At 28.5% G+C, this 20,789-nt stretch overlaps 2 protein-coding genes across 2 annotated transcripts in view; one reads left to right on the top strand and one right to left on the bottom strand.

Moving 5' to 3' along the window:
* The window catches only part of LOC107165893 (cilia- and flagella-associated protein 57-like), a 47,172-nt gene extending 31,023 nt beyond the window's left edge, over positions 1 to 16,149 (top strand). Inside the window, exons 8-15 of the mRNA XM_089215184.1 lie at positions 10,321 to 10,494; positions 10,546 to 10,857; positions 14,457 to 14,641; positions 14,700 to 14,799; positions 14,866 to 15,047; positions 15,105 to 15,399; positions 15,472 to 15,687; positions 15,829 to 16,149. Coding sequence (XP_089071310.1) covers positions 10,321 to 10,494; positions 10,546 to 10,857; positions 14,457 to 14,641; positions 14,700 to 14,799; positions 14,866 to 15,047; positions 15,105 to 15,399; positions 15,472 to 15,687; positions 15,829 to 16,149 — 1,785 coding nt within the window. The remainder of the gene's footprint in view (positions 1 to 10,320; positions 10,495 to 10,545; positions 10,858 to 14,456; positions 14,642 to 14,699; positions 14,800 to 14,865; positions 15,048 to 15,104; positions 15,400 to 15,471; positions 15,688 to 15,828) is intronic.
* A 1,507-nt stretch (positions 16,150 to 17,656) lies between these two features.
* On the bottom strand, positions 17,657 to 20,468 carry LOC149062030 (uncharacterized). Its single transcript, XM_089215183.1, has 6 exons — positions 20,187 to 20,468; positions 19,920 to 20,116; positions 19,583 to 19,829; positions 19,350 to 19,477; positions 17,843 to 18,899; positions 17,657 to 17,765 (listed from the first exon to the last, which is right to left on the bottom strand). Exons 1-6 carry the CDS (start codon positions 20,333 to 20,335, stop codon positions 17,657 to 17,659), a joined length of 1,887 nt encoding a protein of 628 aa, XP_089071309.1. The 5' UTR covers positions 20,336 to 20,468.
* Between the last annotated feature and the right edge of the window lie 321 nt (positions 20,469 to 20,789).

Genomic DNA, 20,789 nt, shown 5'->3' with positions numbered 1-20,789 from the left:
TTATTTATTTAAAACATTATGGGCAGAGCCCAACATATTTTATGAGTACATTAATTATTCATTTACATTTAAATAGATCGATTTCTAATCTAATAGACAAAAAAAAAAAATAAATAACAATAAGATTAAGATCAATATGTTCAAACAAGAAATGATGGTGTTTATTAGCTATGCACATCAAAAGAAATATTGGATTATAACGAGCATATTTTTTTGAACGATTCTGTATTTATAAGGTTGTATGAGATCGGAGGAAACGCTGTGGTGCTTTAAATTTGATATTGAAAAGAAGAGTAGAGGCGTTTATTGAACCATCCAAGAGTTAATGTAAAAAAGATAAATTTACAGTTGATCATCTATCGAAGAGTGAAGTTAGGTTTAGTTTTCTGAACACAAGGAAATAGTTGTGGAGGGGTATTACCAATCTTTAGTACATAGGCAACCAAAGACAAAAAACAAAAAAACGCCCCTCTCTAGTTTGAGGGAGCTATAAACTGTATGAGGTCCCATATGACGAAGCCATATTCTACAATAGATCGAACTAAGAGAATAGCTAACATATTCAATCTAAAAAACTCGCCCAGGTTCTTTTATTGTGCTCTAGTATCAACCCGAACTTGATTATGACTCAACTGTTTGAGATTTGTATGGTTTTAGACCACAGCCATCAACTCGAATGACCTTAAAGAAAGTATATAGGTACGTTTTAAAAACCATAAATGAAAAATTAACTTTTATCCCCCTACCATCTCCTAATACTTAATAAATTTGTGATAACCAACAATATTGATAATTTGAAAGGATATCGATATCGTGGGTATTTTCTTAGAAACATCGATATCGATATCTAAAAATAATTATTGGAAATATCGTGATATCAGAACAATTAAGTTCACGGATTTACACTTTAATTATAATATACACTTTAATTACTTACTTCTGTTGACTAAATCAAATATTGCATATTAAGAGGACGCCACACCGAAAGTATAACGTATGCAACGGCCGATAGAACGCGCTTTTAGGTGTTTTCGCGATCCGCAAGCGCGCGACGTTTAAGCCACGCCCACTAGTAGTAGCCGGCGGTCGGCCGACAATTGTGTTCATACGAGAGCGACGTTTATTATTATCTAAACCTTTGTCTCTGACGGATCGCGTAAATATACACGTAAAATGTAAATGCAACTGTATTATATTTAATATCCGCGGGTACATATACGATTTGTATTTATTACATTATTAGATACTTCATAAAATATTTTTAATACAGTAAATAATTTATAACAATAACCAAAACTAATATTACCCTTATCAAAGTATTAGTTTTTTAGTAGGTGAATATATTGCGTACATTTTACGTTATACTTTTATACGCGTACCTACTAACACTTATATATTTTAGGTAATTCAAAAAAAAATAGAATATTGAGCATAATAACCTGACCCTACTTAACACACTTAAGAATATACAATTAAATCATTTTATAATCTAATGTTTAATTATAAAAAATATTTAAAAAAAAATTATTTCTTTTTCGTTTTAAATAAAACCTAAAAAAAAAAATATGATTTTATAAACACTTCAGCATCGGTAATTTTTAAATGTCGTTGAACTTATATGCTTATAATTTTAATTAGTTTTCCATTTTATTGTTCCAAAATAATTCGTCATATTTTATAGTCAAATGCGAGTCCATGATTCAGTGTGAAATGTGAATGATAAAATAACATACATTTTTACTTACTAACACGCGGCGCGATCTGTTTTAACGCAAGTTACCACCATTTCTTTATTAAAGTCCTGTTTATTTAAATATTTAAGTATATTTATAATATACCTATTTTATAATGATAAGCGAAAAATTATGATTTTTCGTAAATTATACTATTAAATAAAAATGCCTACCGCTGTTTTATGATTTTCCATAAAACCAAATCTAAATATTATAGTTGAAACAAAAAACAATAGTTGGTTAATCATGTAGTTATTAAAAATTCTTTTAAAATTCAATAAATCACGTATTCACGTGACTTACAAGTTTATTTTGCACTGCTTTAGTGGCGCTCAATGTATCTTTAGCCACGAATGGACATTTAATTTCCAAAATACCGTCTTCACCAACAAGACCATCTAAAAGTAAAAATAAAAATTGTAATTAATATATTAGGTAGAAATGCAGGTCCCTAGATTATAACCAATAATAAATTATAATTTATAATGTATTACCAGGACTTGCTGCTAAATAAGGAAATTCGTTGTCTGTAAAGAGTCCACAAAACTGCACTGTTTTACTAGTTAATTCTTCAAATTAATTTCTTGCTAAAGATTCCATCTCAACTCCGTGCATCATTTCTTTTGATAAAAAGTTTGGTCTGTATAATAACGAGTATACTTTTTTCCGACAACTCGTATTTGCTCTCATTTTGCAAATGTCACCAAAATTAGATGCCGTCAGTCTTTTTTTTCTTTCATTATGCCATTATTGGTTATGGCTTTGTTCTACAGTACGTAGTTGTAACTCATTTCTATCAACTTTGCTTAATTTTTTCAAAAATTCAGTTTTTTTTTCATTTAAATCATCCAAATCGTCTTCAATTGGCTCTGCCATTCCATAATCCTCGTCGGGTCAATTAAAACGATTTACATTGGGTTTACTTCATCTTATGCCATTTTCAAAAAGTTTTCTTCGTCGCATTATTGTTTTTTTTCGTATTCTATTCAAATTATTAGAATATCGTTTAGCTTGCATACCTAAAATTAAAAAGATAACAATTTGTAATACGAGATTTGTGAATATTATGCATTAAAATAATATTCACATTTCACGTGCAGTAATTTAAATGCATTAAAGTAAGTATTATATTTACCTGGACTAGAGGATATAATTTGTTTTTGTATTGTCCGTAAATAATTGTTGGAGTTGAAAACTACTACTGCAGCCTCAACTCTAGTCTTATAATTATTTTTTTGAATGAAGTTTATTCTTTTCCCCCCTACATGCTTATTTATCGAACTATTAAATTGCTCGCAAGGGTTGTTATCTGCATTTTCAATAAGACTGTCAGCGTTTACAATCAACCGATATATTACATTGTTAATTTCTACCATCATCCCACTTTTTTCAGCTTCGAGAACCAAATTTCGTTCTTCTGTTTTAGGTCCAAAAATAGGTAGCGCAGTTATTATGCTAACCCAATCTATGATACGGACAATTTACTATATCTTTTATCAAATCTAAAAATAAAAATATGTTTACAATAAATTATACAATTTAATTGTAATTCAATAAAATAAAATTACCTTTCACTTTTTGCTCAACGGATGAATTATTTTTTAAATGATATTTAATCGCTTTAGTAATGTCGGATCAAAAACGTAAAATATCGGTAGTTATAAACATTCTTATAGATATGGGATAGTCTGTTCGTTTAGCAAATGCTGTCAATTTGTGCAAAAGTTGTCAGTAGATGGTTTCTGCATTCGATTTTTTTAATAATGAAATCGTTACCATATGGTTGAACATCATTTAATCGTCTTGACACACTACTGTCACCATCGCCTTTTGTATATATATTTATTAATATGCAGCGCCGGATAAGGAATGAAAATATATACATAATATATAAGTACAGATATTATTTTAATAATGATTTGGTCTTATTACCGATTAATTTATTGTATTTTAAACCATGCATGTATAAACTACTAGAAAATCCTTCCACGACAGCATCGGCCTCCATGGCAGTCGAAGTTTTCTTCCAGTTTAAAAAACACCTGTGGGTAGATGGATTTTGTTTTTTTGTGAATGATTGCTGACACACTGAACAATATATATTCCTAATCCCAATGAATAAAACTTTTTTTGTATTTTTCCCTATAATTGTAGTCTACAGAATACATAAAATATAAAACAATTTTACACATACGACATACAAAAATATTCTTTTTTATTAGAATATCAAAAAATAAAATTTATGTTACATACAACTCCAGAAAATGCATTAAACATGGTTTTATAGGACCGTTTTGACCACTGCCCGTCTGCGATTACTGTATACATAGGTACTCCATCTTTATCCACATTGTCGTTTTCTAATGCTATCATTCGTTCTTCGTCGCCGGCTTTTGCCATTTCAATTGACTCATTTTTAACCCATAAGCTATGTGCCATAACACTTGATATATTATTTTTATTTAAAAAACTAGAGTCACTAATTACTCTAGCTTGTGTACTATGTGCAATTAACAGCAAATTACCATCAAAACATGTGCTATTTAAATTATTTAAACTCAAATCCGAGTTCATATCATTCAAATTATTTTCATTCGTCAAAATGTCATTATTATCAATGGTATTAATATTTAAATTAACATTTATAGACGGCTGATAATTATCATGTTCAGATAAATTAGTTTCCAAATTGTTCACATGAGTTCCAGAACTAAAAATGAAAAATAAGTCAGCTATAAGCAGTACCTAAAAATGTGTCGATAAAAAATTTTTGGGTGCTCAAAAAAACTTGAGAATTTAATACAAGGCTTCACATAAGTCGTTTTAATTTTAGTTAAAAAAAAAATAAAAATCACATTTTTTTTATAAGCGTTCAAAGTTCAAATTTTTACGAAATAGTCAAAATCACGAAAATGTACAAGTAATTTTGAAGTTGAAAATTAATAAAAATGTTTGTATATTTAAGGTTGAAAAATTAAACTCTATGTATTCATTAAGTTTTCCTTCAAATATCTATAGAGAAAATTCGAAGTGTCATTATAGGAAAAATGTTATGAGCGCTTGAATTTGAAATTAAGAAATCAAGTAACGATAACGATTTATCCTCAAATGATTTTCAATGATTGATATTATTCAAAAAGTGTAATTTGTAGATACTACAATTTCACCTGTTTTTAGATTTGCATTTTATAAACATGATTTAATTTTCAAAATAATTCGCTTATTTTAAGGCTATTTATTGGCATTTAAAATATTCGTTTTTGTTTAGTATTTTTTTTATAAATATAGATGAAATTTTTTTGATTGGAGTCAAAATATTTGAAAATGTAATACGAAGTTTCTTATAAGTTAGTTTTATAATTATTCAAAAATTATAAGAATAGGTACATAGGGACAATATTTTTTTATTAGCGTTTGAAGTTCAAATATTGATAAAACCATGAATATTTGCAAATTATTTTGTAGTTAAAATGTATAAAAAAGGTTTTATAAGTAGCTATAAGAGTTGAAAATGTAATACAAGATTTTCCATAAGTTTGGTTTACAATTATTATATTAGTGTCTTCTTACATTATTTTCATTATTATAATGAATAAGTCCAAGTCCATGAAATAATGTATTTTTATTTTGAAGCTAATATTTATTTTAAAAGTACTTATCTCACATTCTTGCGAACCCCGTTACGAACTTCTTTCAATTTTTTTTTTTTTAAAGAAGTCTTACCCGATCGGATTCCTTTCTTTGCGACGGCGCGAATTTTTTTTTTGGTGACATATTGATAAAACAATTTTGTCACAAAAAAAAATAGATATGGTTATGTTCAAGAGTATACAAATTAAATAGGTACAATGTATTTATGTATAAAATAGAAAGGCCACTCTGATCTTGATTAATTAAAATTAGGTATAAATTAGACAAGTATCGTAATATGTAGTTATAGATAAGTATACAAGTATGTAGTAATCCCACAGCGTATCCTGTCATAAGGTGACCAAGATGAGACTGTCGATTGCACCAAGTGTAGCTTATAAAGTTGTAAAATATAAATAGTTAATTTGTAATAGCCATTGATTATGTATACTATATTATAGACTATAGCATGCTAGTAGGCGATAGTCTATATTCATTATTCAAGATAATAATATTATGTCAATCGAATTTTGATTATCGGAATTTTTATTTCTGTGTTCTGTCACAATAATTCGTCAAGACGCCAGACGGTCGTCCGGTGCGGGCCGATAACGAAAAACGCGAGTGCTTGAATGGAGTAGGGGAAGCCGCGTTGTGCCGTTTTACACCACCATCCCTATAAAGAAGAAATTTATCTGTGTCGTAGCGTCGTTATTTTTTTGATAACACTACTCAATAATTTTTAATAATTAATTGAAAAATACAAAAAAAACCTAATGTTCTCAAACCAATAACTTTAATCGTATTTATGTTATCCAAAAAATAAAAACGCTACGACATATACTCTATTCCAAATAAGAACAGGCTTCGGCGGTGACCAGTTTTCGTCGTGCGGCGGTCAGGCTCCGCCTATTTTATTCCCCACTAAATCAACCACCTGTTAGTCTACCGGTGGTGACGGCGACAGCGGCCGATGTTCGGCGGAGGCGACCAATGTTTGATGCCGCCGGTATGTGTGTGTGACGTGTACATGTCTGCATCATAACGCGAGTATACAATGCACATGATTAACTAACTAGGTATGACAGCAACTCAGTGATACGCATCATACTTACGTCATCTGCCAAGGATTTCTTATCAGTATTTAAGAATTGCTTATCAAGAATACACAATAATAGTATAATAATACAATATGAATTATTTACACTTACAAATCCACATAATAATTAATTACTTTACATATGTAAAATGTATTTAACTATTTAATTCTATAATAGTAGTAAGTACTTACCTATTTTAGTTGTTAGTATTTTACTATTCTCGTTAACTATGAAATAAATATACTAATTTTACCTATCTATTTTCAGTGTACTAAAAATCTATTTAAATAGTCAAACTTAGTTATTTTTTAAGACATTAATTTCTTCAAAATTTTGAAGTTTCTATTTGCCTTAGTCAGTAACTTGTCTATTTGCATCTATTTTAATTGGCCTATTACCTATAAATAAGAAAATAAGCAGACAATAAAAAAAAAAAAAAATTATGTGAGGAAATATTGAAGATTCCCAAGGAGGTGTGCTAACTACTAATGAAAATAAATATATTTGATTAATTCAATGCATAGGTAATTAATATCAATATCTAAAAATTACAAAACAAATTTTTTAATTTTGCTTTTTGTAGAAATAACTTTGTCCATTAGTTGTTTATTCATACCATTTAACCGTATGAATGTCCTCGTGCGTACCATATATATTCTAAGACTTCTACTGGAATCTCAATTATGTTATGCAACTTACTTAGTAAAAATAACTAATAAACAGGCTGTTTGATACAGCCAATTCATATTGTGTTATGAAAATACACCCACAATAGTACATAGCTCTCTTAATTCTTGTTTATTTTGTCAATTTGGTTATTTATAGGATAAAGAAATAAAAACAAATGTGTTTTGATAATTTATTATACATATATATATATTACATATTTTACATTAGCTGTGTTTGTATGTGTGTTTTATACAACAGTTCAGTTTTTAAGTAAGTTATGAGTATTTTTAATTCACACGGTATTATATAATATGTATAATTGCTAAAAAATGAACTATTGTAAAAAACAGATTACGTAATTGTAAGACAGAGAAAACAAATACCAGTGTTACGTCCAGTGCAATTTATTTAAATATAAATAGGTTTTAAATCATCTGATGTGGATTCAATAACATATAACCATATAAGTATATTCCAGACTTCCGCCAAAAGTTTTGAAAAAATCCTTGGCAGCTGACGTCACATTCCATTAGAATAATCAAGTTCTTACTGTTTCTTCCATGGCTGCGCGTATTAATACTAGAATCGGTAAAGTTGCTGACATACCTAGTTAGTTAATCATGACAATGCATTTTAAGTTATTAGTTCAGGTCACTGGTCTATGATAGACTAATTACGTCGCTCCCGTCGTCGCGCGACAGCGGCAGTGTTAGAAGTCCGTACTTGTAGTGAAGCCACGCCCATGCGTAAAAGTTGGCCGCCGAAGCCTGTTCTTATTTGGAATAGAGTATAGATACAATTCTTCTCTATGTGTTGTAAAATGTTGGTTATTCTGTTATAGTTATGATGCGAGAAAAGTTGTCCCGCGTGAAACAGTTATACAACCGAATTACGAGTGGTGTGGCGTCCTCTTAAGACTTAAGATATATTTTGAAGAGATATTTCACTAAACCAAACAATTTAATATTAATTCAGTTTCGATTGTTTACTCATGGTGAGAGGTCAAAATCATTTCATATAATTTCGTGAATTTTCAATTAGTAGTGTTGACTGGAGCTAGAACTAATGCATATTTGATTTTAAAATTAACAAAAATTGAATAACATAAAATAAAATAAAAGTTTTTTTGTTAAATGATCAAATCTGTTTAAAGTGGAAATACGACTAATCTCAAATATTACTTTTTCAGTTATACTGAAGTATAAAATCAAGTATGTCAAACAGTTTAATTTCATAATTTAATCAAATTCCTTCCAAATTGTCTAATAAGACACCTTAATATAAAATCAAAATTTATTGATATACAATTTTATGTAATCGAAACTACAATATCTTAATCATGGGTATTCTCAAATATTTCTTAGATGCATAGGCGTGCACACGCTCAGTGAGTTCAGCTTTAAAATAGATACTTTAATAAAAAATGAAATAATACTTTTTAAGTTATGATTTTTTTCAAACCCGTGGTCACACGATGAGTGCTACTAGTGCTTATATGAAGGTACGAATAAACATTTTACGAAACACCATTAAAATCGACAATCGTTTTCTGTTATCGAAGTGTTTTAGTCGATAGATTGTAGCTATATACACGTCATCTTGAATTATAATTTAAAATTATTATTAATATAGGTAACTAGCATTAACATTAACATTGACTTTTAAGAGAAATACAATTATTAAAATTATTATTATTTTTTTTTTTTTAAATTAATCCTGGCCTGACTTGTTATGTGGCTAGGTAACATACTAAAATGTGCATTCTGTTTGTACTATGCACCCTCAGCAAATATGTTCTACGTACGCCTATGATTAGATCTATTTACTTATATGCATGTTCCTATAATTATGCTATTCAATCGACTTTGATATAAATTATTTATGTGTATGTATATATATATTTATACATTATACATAAGTACTAATTAGCGAGACTATAGTATTGTAAAAGGTAAAGGTTTTCTTGAATTTATGGAAATAGCCTTACCTCAGATTAATAGAAATCAATATTTGGAATTCCTGACTCCCGTACTTCAATAAATACCTATCGTCAATAATTTAAAATCTACACTCAAATGTAGGAACATACAAATATAGTTTGAAAAGTTATATGCAATAACTCTGCAAATATGGTCAAAGCTTTTAATTCCACGGACCAAATATATTTAGTTGGATGTAGGTACCACTCACTGTATAGTAATGCAGGGATCCAAAATATAGAGTAAAAGAAACACTAAATAAGTTTTAAAAAACTTAAAATAGTAAGATTGCGTACTTGTTGGAACTATAAGCGTGATATGATCGATAGTTTTCTTAAAAAATAAAAATCCAACTCATAATATTAATTCTAAAACCAAAAAAAAATATGAAATTATATATCAAAGATGTATTACGTAGTAGTAAGTGGAATCAAAAATCCAATTTCTCTGGATACAGCCTTCGTCAACGAACCAAAATTTCAATAACATTTTTTCGATAACCTTTGTTTTAAAATCATGTCGTGCTATTTATTTTGATCTCAAATCAATTAATTAATCTCTAACGGGTATAAATCAAAACGAAAAAAGGATTTCATAACTAAATTTCTGTTTTTGAAAACTTAGAATTGTAAAAATGTTCAAAAATTTGAATTTGTATAGAACTGGACAAATAATTGTTATTGTTATCTTGAGAAAATTATCGAATATCATACAGAAATATGATCAACCATTCGTGTATACAATAATAATAGTTAATTAATGCACATTTAATAAAGTTCACTTTTACAATTTACGTCGTATATTATAAATGCACAGTCTCTACTTTAAAGGTTCATAAAATAATATTATTATTTATTTCAAACAATTTTTGTTTTTTTTTAAGGGGTTATTTCAAATAAAATTCTAACCAATCCGTGGACCCTCGGTTAAGAACCTTTGCTGTATAAAAAATGTACTAAAATAAGTTATAAAACGTATACATATGTCAAATGTTGTTTCCTAGCTATTCCTTGCATAAATCATAAGTAATATTGTTGTGTTTTAATATTTGGCTTTGCGATACCCGGTAATTCGTGATATATATGTTGAAGAATTATTACAAATAATTTGATTCAACTTTTTATTTTTTAGAAATCAATACAACGAACAAATATTATTGTTTTTCTGCATATTGTTTTTAGATTATTTTAATATAATAAATATTTTTAGGTGATTCGTGATAAAAATTTAGACCATGGTCCGTTAAACACCATAGTGCTATCCAAATCAGATTTAATGTTATTCGTGGCGTGTCAATTCGGCGTCATATTGTCGCTGGCATTGCCTATCAAATCTCAAATCAAATACAAAGAATTTTGCATCCACAACAAAACTATATCAAAGGTGTGTAGTCTCATTTGATAAATAATTACATGAACAATTTAATGATTACAGATGCGACTGACAATAAATGACTCAACATTGATCACGTGTTCTGTAGATGGTAGTATTTGTATATGGCATGTGAAAAATTCCAAAGGAAAGATTACCCACGCTACACCAAAATTTTCAGAAGACATTCTTGTTTCTTCTAACTATTTGAAGAATAAATTCGAGACAGTTTCTATTTTAAATTTAAGGTTAATAGAATTAGAAAGAAACAGTGAAAATGATATTGTTCAACTAGAAAAATCTCACGAAAAACAGTTGCGAGGAATAAAAAATCAACATTTTATGAAAATGAAACTATTAAAACAAAAACAAAACGTAAGATTGACTTAACTTAAGTAATAAATGAATCAGTCTCTCCGTTCTATGACAGTGTAAGACTGACTAATTTTAGGACAGTCATTGTTAATGGAACATAAACAAAATCTCGATTTTTAAACTTCTATAAAATTAAAAGAAATCATTGCCATTATATTTGTTTTAAGAACTGGTGAAAGTTTAACTTCAGTGACCATACATAACTGTCATATCTAGAGCCCATGACTTGATGTTAGATCTTTAAAAATTAGTAAAAAGAAAGAAAGAGCTGGTTTAGAATTTTCCAATAGGTAGTAAAAAATATAAATTTTTTTGTTCACTCTTAAAATTTTGTTAGTTCTTATCCTTTGCACGCCATTAATATAATACGTTGACAGAAAATCATTTAAAAAAAAAAATTGTGTTATCTTACAGTAAAATTACACATAAAAAAGGTATTGGGAAAATATTTCTAATAGTAAAGATGTTGATTTCTTTAAATATTATCTCAAACATTTTAATATCCATTAAAGTTAATAACATTTTATTTTTAAAGTTTAATGTAAATCAATTAATAATAGAATAAAAAATGATAAGTATAACCCTAAAAATATGTATTATTTATAATTTTTGTTTAAGGTGATTTTAATCTTAGATCATGGGAAAATCATAAACATCTTTCTTCCGTCTAAGCGATTTACTCACTCAGATCAATGGTCTATGCGATAAAATAAACATTTCCGAGATATTCTAAGTTTTAATAGCTTTCAATGCGTATATATCATGACAAAATAAATAGGTATGTCCAGGACCGTATTTAGGGGGGAGCTACAGGGTTGCCCCGGGGGGTTGAGTAGGAGAGGACTGCTAATTTTTTTATAATTTAAATTTGTATTTCGTATAATGATTAATGAGGCGTATTTTATTTTTGTTGCCCCTAGGTGTCAAATTCCTAAAACGGTCCTGGGTATGTCAGCAATATGCTAGTTTGCAACTATTTCCGCGCAAATATGGCTGCCGACGTTTGCCTCTTCTCATTTGACTAAATACTACTTGTGATAACGTAATAGCGCGATACTTTCGTACTGATACCATAGACCTTATACTCATAGACGGAGCATCACATATTGGCGGGGTTGGGTGGTGCGGTCACAGCTATCCTCTTAGCAGTGTTGTCATTTTTGACGACATAAAATATGTTTATTTATTTATTTTATTATAGTAATGTTATAACATAATTATTAGGGCTCGGGACTATGCATTTGAAATTTTAAAATAATGAAATTTAAAGAAACAAACCATTTTGATATTTTATTTTAAAATATATACAAAGTGAATAGTGATACAAATTTATTTTACAACTTACAAGTGAACGTAATATAAATAATTATTGCACTAAAGTCAATGCCTATTACTAATATTAATATATTGCATAGGTATATTGGTAAAAATAAAAATACAATTATTAGCAAGTACATACATTATAAAATTGCTCATTACGCCATAATATCATTTTTGTATATTTTTTTTAACATAATCATAAATCATTGACAAAACAAAGAATACTTACGCATGAAATTTTATTTCGCTCTCAGGTTCATATTTCACACCACACACTATACACTTTCTAACCATTTTTGAAAAAAAGATGATTGTAAAAAAAAGACAAAAAGACTGTAAAATTACTAATTATCGTAAATTCGCGTATATTTTGACTGTTGAGTGTTGATGTTTTAAATAATTGTTATCAGTCAACAGTTATTATCATACAATAAATTTTTAAAACACACAACCTGGAACTCTACTGCGCATGTGCACCGGGTCTCTTGAGCAGCGCAGCCTGGCAAGACCACACGAACTACACTCTTGCTCCGTCTATTAGTATAAGGTCTATGATATAGATGTATATGCATGAGATCACATGATTTGATGTGATTATGACTGATACAATAATAATTGATAATAGGCGAACGACGTACGCCATTTTGTGCGTATCACTAAGTTGCTGACATACCTATTTATTTTGTCATGGTATATATAATACTTTTAGCCTTCTGGTCTAGTAAATGAAACAAGGATCAACTTTTACTTTACCCGTTGATATTAGTGGTATTTACACTTCAAAGTATAATATACTTCATATACTATACTATCTTATGGCCGATGACGATTACGTGTCGTTATGTTTCGTAAATTTCATAAAAACTAATAAAATATTATACAATATTATAATAATACTTTATTCACTTTTAAAATATTTTATTATATAAAAACAACTATCTCCGAAACTTTGAAAACTTTAATAATATAATAATAACACAATAGTATTGTAATTTCAATACATAAAAAATAAAAAATCTTTCAAAAAAAAAAATCATAATAATAATTAAAATATTAAAGAAATAATTAAAACAATTGAACAAATAAACTTAAATTGACTTGTGAAAATCTTCAAAACAACTATCTAAACATAATCCAGGCTGGTCTTGACACTCATTGAAAAAATAGATTGTATCCTTTCGAATTCCCTGTAAATAACAATATTTGCACCTTTTGTACATATACCTAACTTTTTTTATTATTTTTTGGAACTTTTTTTGGTAAATGAGTTTCAGAATTTCCTTTTTTAGTATTTATTTGAACATTTTGTTGTTTAGGTAATAGCCCTTGTATAACTGAAAGCCTGTAGTCATACAATTATGTTTGTTATACAAAAAATATGAGTTTATCAGTTTATAAGTGCATAAAATGTAAATCAATTTTCTTATACCATCTTAATGTTTTTCTCTAAAAGGATAATATGCGGACATTTGATCTTGCCTATCTATGCCGGACATGTTTTCGTTATATTTTTTTACTGAAATAGGCCTTTATCTTTACTTCTTTTTTTTTTTTGTAGTAATTTCATTCATTTCATGTGGAAACTCTGAACTTATCATTAATACGTCTTGTTTGTCCCTCCATTTCGCTACACAAATACCATCATTTGTATATCTACATAAACTTTCACCTTTTTTTAGTTTTTTTCAATGACATCTTTAAGATTATTTTTTCGATTGGACCGTAAAGTCCTATTACGTATATTTTCTTAGTCAATAATTTCCTAGATAATTACACACTATTATAAAAGTTGTCCATGAATAATGATCTACCTTTATACAATAAGCCATCCATAAGTTTTTCTACCTCAACAATTATGATTTATTTCATAGAAAAATAACAATTGTCTATCAGTTTTATCATATCATATTGATAACACGTTTTATAAGCATAAAAATGCCGGGAAACCGAAACCCCAGCTGTTTGTTGTTGCTCTAATACTTATACTGAATGACTGTGCTAAATATAATAATCGTTCGCCATCAGCCGACGATTTTATAGGAGACACAGAAATAATTGTGATCTGACGACTACGGGTCGTCATCGGCTGGGCGCGCCCAACATCGTATGATGTCTGTCGTCACCGGCGTTGTACGTGTTAAAATATACTTAAGAACTCAAGGAAAAAATTATAATACAAAATAAAAACTAAATTTAATTGGTTTTAATGATTTAATTGTAGGAAAATTATTTTGAAGAATTTACTTGTATTAATTGTATACTATTTATAAATGTTTAAGGAAATGTTTGCGTTTCATGTTTGTGATAGAAAACGTTTAGAAAATAAAACCACTGATATAAAAGAACAGCAAGAGACCAATATGCAAATTTTGAAAGAAAGTTACAAAGAACAACTGAAATATGAAGATGAGAAATATGTTAGGACAGAAAAAGATTTATTTAATATAAATAATGATTTAAAAACGTGAATATTAATATTTAAAAATATATTAAGAAATTAATTGATGCTAATTACGATTTAGACGAACAGAAATAATTTTAATGACACATGAGAAAAATATGCAGGAATTAGCCAGAAAATTCAAAAAAGATCTGAAAGAAGAAGAGTACATATTCCAAAAAGTATGTTATGTTAAAAATAAACACCACCACAGGACTAGTTTATCATATTACAAATACTATTAATAGTTCAAAGATGAGTTGAGCAAAGAAATGAATCGGTATGATATAGAGATAGATGAATTTGACTATCAAGGAGATCGGGAAGTTTATGGGTTATTTAACAATACTGTACCTGAATATCAAAAGTTGTCAAGGCAAATTAAAAAAATAAAAGAAGAAGTTAGTGTTCTAAAGGTTAGGATTAAAAAGTAAGTGTCTCTTAAATGATATGATTAAAGAATGGTAAAACATATTTAACTTTATAGTGCTAAAAAAGAAGAAGAGGATCTAAAGTTTTTAATCGATAAATTTGAAGAGGACATTGGGAAAATGATAGCAAATGAGAAAACGTTAGAAGAAAAAATCGAAGTGATGGAAAAAACCATGCAGGAGTGCAATGCGATTATACAAGGCAAAGATAAATGGATGGACAATGAGAAATTGAGTATGAAAGACGTGGAAATACAAATATTAGTTTTGAGGTTTAATAAAGAAGAACAAATTAAAGTTATCAATCCATTGAAAATGAAACTTGATGATTTAAAAGCATTCGAAGAATCAGTGAGTACATTGGAAAAATAAATTAAATTTTTTTTATACCTATTTTTACGGTTAAAACAATATTTACCGTAGATGTTGTTTTATGCATACGAAATTATTAACTCAATGAAATCTATGCACTTGAAATGTGATACGCTAAAACAAAAGATAAAATCTAAAAGAAAAGAAACAAAACAAATTGTCGCAGGGATCAGTATTCAAGAAGCGTTTATTAAATCCATACAATTTGAAGCATACTACATCTATATGAACGTGGATGACGGAGTCAAATTAAGAGATTCCATTAGAGTAAATTAAACATTAAAATACCTATACTGTTTTGACTAAACAGGCACAGATGATTCATACCTATTAGATTTCTAATGCTGGGATAGTTGTACAGTTTTAGATATGATTAATGTTTTTGATATTTTAATGTGTTTATTTCAGAATTTACATCTTAAATTTACAAATATAAATTGGTTGGAAGGAACGAAATCAAATGATTTGTTAAGGCAGAGACAGTTTCTAGAAAGAGCCGTGTTTAACCTCGAACGCCGCAAAACTGCAGCTGCTGAACGACAGAACCCTTTGCAATTCAATATTATTGAAGAAAATCAATCTCTTCTACTAATAGTAAACAAGTTGAGGAAAGAAACAAAGACGAACCAGTCTAAGTACAAAGAGTTACAGTGTACAAAAGAGAAAAAATATCCATCAGTATTGGTCGAAAATGTCAATGAGGAAGATGATTCATTTAAAAAACTATGAACAATGGTTGTTTATACAACAAAAATAAAATCTGTATCACATATTGATTGAATAAAACCTTTAGCCTTAGATGTAGTCATGCATGATTTCTTCTATTTAGTAATTTCAGTAAGTAAAATAACCAGCTGTGGAACTATTTTTTTAAATTGTAATATACCATCATGAATTTAAACCCGTCTTGTTGACTTAGGCCAATTTTATGGCCGATTTTATGAATTATTAATTAATGTTTTTTGGCAAATATTTTATGTTGAAAAGATCAATAATAGCTTTTAAAATACCAATTGTGTTTCTTATAGGTAGTATAGTTGAAGCCTGAGCCAATGAATTATTTAGAGCATGATTGAAACAATGTGATTTTTACATTCAACTTTTTTCTTTTTGTATTTCCGATACTGTACCACAAGATTCTGACACTCTTGAATCAGTTTCACCAAACTGATCTCCTTCAGACTCTACTACTATGTCATCAGTATTGTAATATTCTTCCTGGTTCTCACTACTAGAACTAGTAGAACTACAAGCCTGATAACTACAGGAAGGCTCATCATCGTCATTGTTAACGGTTAAAGATTCTTGGTTTGTTTGTACACTTTTTACCGGTTTTGACACTTCCAGGTCTCGATTATTTATATGTTCATAAATAAATAGTAACTTTTTGGCTGTTAAATTTGTGAGGCGATTTCTCCTTTTAGTATGGATGAGTGAATAAGAGCTAAAAGAACGCTCTGTAGCTGCTGAGGATGCAGGCAAGGAAAGAATAGCAGATGCTACTTTTGATAGACTTGTGTTTGAACCAGGGCTTGGAACCTTTATGATTTTTTCGGTTTCGGTTCCAATTCGGTTCTTCAAAAAAATAAAAATTCGGTACCGGTTTCGGTTCCGGTTCTTAAAATTACAGAATTAAGGTTTCGGTTCTGGTACCGGTTAATACCGGTATTTAGAGGTTAATTTTTTTTTTCAAAAAGTAAAAAAAACCAAGTATAAACTTAATTCATATACCCATATGCGCAAACTAGGGGGAGGGGGCTACAGCCCCCCCAAAATCCTATGACATACAATTTTAAAATGCTATATTGCAATGGTCAGCTTGCCTTTAATATATTCAGCCCCCCAAGTCAAAAGTTGAAATTGTGCCTACGCATTTAGGTATAATTATCGAAAATGATAAAATCAAATTATAGTAGGCTTATTGGGTTAAAACTTAAAGGACTTAGTAAGTTTACTATTTTGTTTTAAAAACATCCAAAATAAATTTTAAAAATAGGGTTGACTCATGTTGTAAGAAGTGGAAGTCAGTTAATTGAATAATTTGATACAGTCATGAATCAAACACTCAATGGTCTCTGTAAAAAGTGTTTTCATTTAAATAATACCCTAGCATTTTGTATGATATTCATGTGGCCAAGCCTAACAATACATTTACAATACAAACAGTTATAATGTTATGTACTAATATATTGTATACTAATTAGTAATTACAAATAAAACATAATATAAATTTTTATCATTTTCTTTTCTGTTTTTTAGACAACACAACATTTTGTTGTTCTTGTTCTTGTTCCAGTTCAACTATTCTATCTCTAACTATAAACGAATTTTGAATACTTGTTTTTCTGTAAAAAATGTATTTTACAATTTTAAATTACTAGGATATACCAAATGGCAAATACATAAAAATATTTATACATACTCATTTTTATTTTGAAACAGCCTGTTAGTCCTAACCAGTAACTGATCTTCCAAATTTTTAGATGACACACTGGTTCGATAAGGAGACAATATGAATTTGAGTCCAGAAAACAATCTCTCCACACTTACTTGTGTAGAAGGAACGGAATAAATTGTTTTTGCTAATTCAGCAAGCTCTGGGTATGAGGTTTCCATTTGCTTCCAAAACTTCAAAATATCTAATTTATGGCTCAGCCTTTTCTGATCAACGTAATACGATTTAAGAACTGCTTCCATTCTAGTAGCTATGGAACCTTGAGATGGCGAGTTGAAGCTTAAAGAGGACTCATTATCTTTTTCTTGAAGAAAAGTTTCAAGTTCATCTGAATCATCCATTGAAGTCAAATTATTATCATTGCCTTCTATAGTTTGACTTTTCGTAGAACCAACAAACTCAATTTCTTTTTGTTCTAATTCTTTTATATGAACCCAGACATTAATTAAGTGCTCAATAGCAATAGTGGACTGTTCTTGAGTCAACATATTTTTAAAACGGGGATCCAGATATATAGCGGATAATAAAACTTTGTTGTTCATTATATGTTGTTCTCTTATAATTAAACACTGCGCTAAGTTATTTGAAAAATTTGTATTTAATGATTGTGTTTGAATTTTACAAGTTAGCCACGCTCCATAAAAATCTGTTAATATCAACTTTTCAGATTGCAACTTTTTTGTACATATCTTGGCAGGTAGTAAAGCTTTGCACAAGGCATCTACTTGTTGCCATTCAAAATTACTCATGCACAATTTGTTCAATTTCGAATCATTAGCTGACATGTTTAAAATAAAAGGTTTTAAATATTGTACTCTTTCAAGCATGTCCAAGGTAGAATGCCATCTAGTCAAGCAGTCCAGAACTGGTGACTTTAATTTTTCTTTTTTAATAAGATATAAGTAAGTTTGGTTTCTTAGCTTCTTAACTAAGATTCTCACCTTGTTTAATAGTTTTTCAACAGTACTACCTTTGAGACTATCAATTACTGCTAATTGAAGCGTATGAGCTACACAGCGTATACCTGCAATAAAATGATAAAACATAAAACTATTAATTCTAAATATTCTATAATGGATAAATATTATAAAACAAATATCAATATTCATGTAAACTTATATTTATAACAATCCATTTGCAAATATACCAACTTAGTAAATAGGTATAGGGGAAATGTTCACACAGTATAATAACAAAGAGAAAATAATATGAGCTACAGCCTCACTATAAAAAATTTTTGTCTAGTTGTGCTTATGCAACATATCACAAGAGATATTAAAATATAATAATATTATTTATTTATTTAATTTAAATATTTTTAAATGAGCTAAAATATGTGTTTGTAATTATGTATAAACTATGAATTATATTTAATGAATTATTTGTGAGTTTCAATAACTATAGTTAACATTTAAAAAGTTACTGCTATTATTTTATTTATAGCCTCTGAAGAGTAATCTATTAACAGACTTACCAGTAAAAATCTCACCACCAATATTTTGGGCAACAATATCAGTTACAATTTTTTCTGTTTTTTCATATTGTTCATCAACATCATCAAAGTTTTCATTTAATAAATCAGATATTTCTCCATCATCAAGACCCGGGTTAAAGGTTGACACATTTTCAAGATCACTAAAAAAAATGTATCATATTTTTTATAATTTTGTTCAAAACATATGAGTAAAAGTATTACCTGTTATTATCATTATTGTCATCTGATGTAGATGACAATAACTACTCTCACTATCATCATTTATTAACTCATATACAGGTTCATCGACTTCTAATTCTAAGTCATTATTTTTAGAAATCTGTGTTTCACACTCATTTTCAAATAAATCAATAGCTTTAAGCATATTTGCTCCGTTATCTGATGTAATAGTATATACTTGATTTATGTCAATTTTAAATTTTTTTAAGATATTTAAAATTGTATCTTTCAAATATATACCTAAAAGAAAAAATGTAAAGCGTTTGAAATTAATTTTGAAAAACTGAAAATAATCCATTACCAACGTCCAAAACTAAATGTATACTTTACCTGTATGTGACTCGGTAAGTTCTATTAAGCCAATCGTCTTCAGTATAATACTATCATCGACAATGTATTGAATGTTTATTCCTAAGAAAGCTCTGTTCAGCCTCGTAACTGCATCTAATTTTAAGCTTATCAGCTTAAAATGTATGTCTTTCATTATTGTTTTTTTTATCTGATCACATTCTTCGTGTAAATATTTTCTATGAAATAAGGACAGAATTTAAAATTATTAGAAGTTAAAAAATATTTACTGAGTTACAATGTTCTTACCTAATGGACTCTGAATTTATAACAACACTATTTTTTACACCATTCAAAACTGGATCCAATATCCTGCGCAGTCCCGAATCATTCAACATACTAAATGGACGCCCATTTACCGTGACAAGTTCAACACAAGCATCTATTATATCTTTCATAGTACGTTTGGTTTTGAAAAGTTAAAAAGTCTATGATGTGCTTCACTTTTCAAATTGGGCTTTAACTTGTTTTTTTGAAGGCTTTTTTCTGATTCTAGTTGTTTGAACTTTTCAAACAAATCAACATGTATACTCAAATGCTTTTTTAAATTGGTCCCATGCTTTCCCTATTAATTTTAAATTTGAATTATTATCAATATAATGTAATGTAGGTAGTAGGTACTATGTAATCAATCAAATAAACAAAATTTTAACATTTAAGATTAAAAAGTACCTACATTTTAACTTTCTAATCAAATGAGTAGCAGTAAGTACAGAACATTTTTTCAACAAAATATAGGTATTAGGTAGATACTAGATAGGTAGGTACTTTTCAAACTTCAAACAATCATTTTTTTAAATTTAAACGGCCACAACACTATAAGATGAAATAGATAAAGTATATTATACTATA

Source organism: Diuraphis noxia, unplaced genomic scaffold (genome assembly GCF_037042655.1).
Source record: "Diuraphis noxia isolate RWA-SAM2 unplaced genomic scaffold, SU_Dnox_SAM2 contig0001, whole genome shotgun sequence".
Classification (NCBI taxonomy): Eukaryota; Metazoa; Arthropoda; class Insecta; order Hemiptera; family Aphididae; genus Diuraphis; species Diuraphis noxia.
This window is presented reverse-complemented; position numbering and strand designations above follow the sequence as displayed.

Excerpts from the sequence above, each read along its gene's own strand:
- LOC149062030 (XM_089215183.1), bottom strand. The coding sequence starts at position 20,335 with ATGAAAGATATAATAGATGCTTGTGTTGAACTTGTCACGGTAAATGGG. Across the intron at positions 20,117-20,186 it reads ATAAATTCAGAGTCCATTAG|AAAATATTTACACGAAGAAT; the intron begins GTAAGAACATTG and ends CTTATTTCATAG. Across the intron at positions 18,900-19,349 it reads TGGTGGTGAGATTTTTACTG|GTATACGCTGTGTAGCTCAT; the intron begins GTAAGTCTGTTA and ends ATTTTATTGCAG.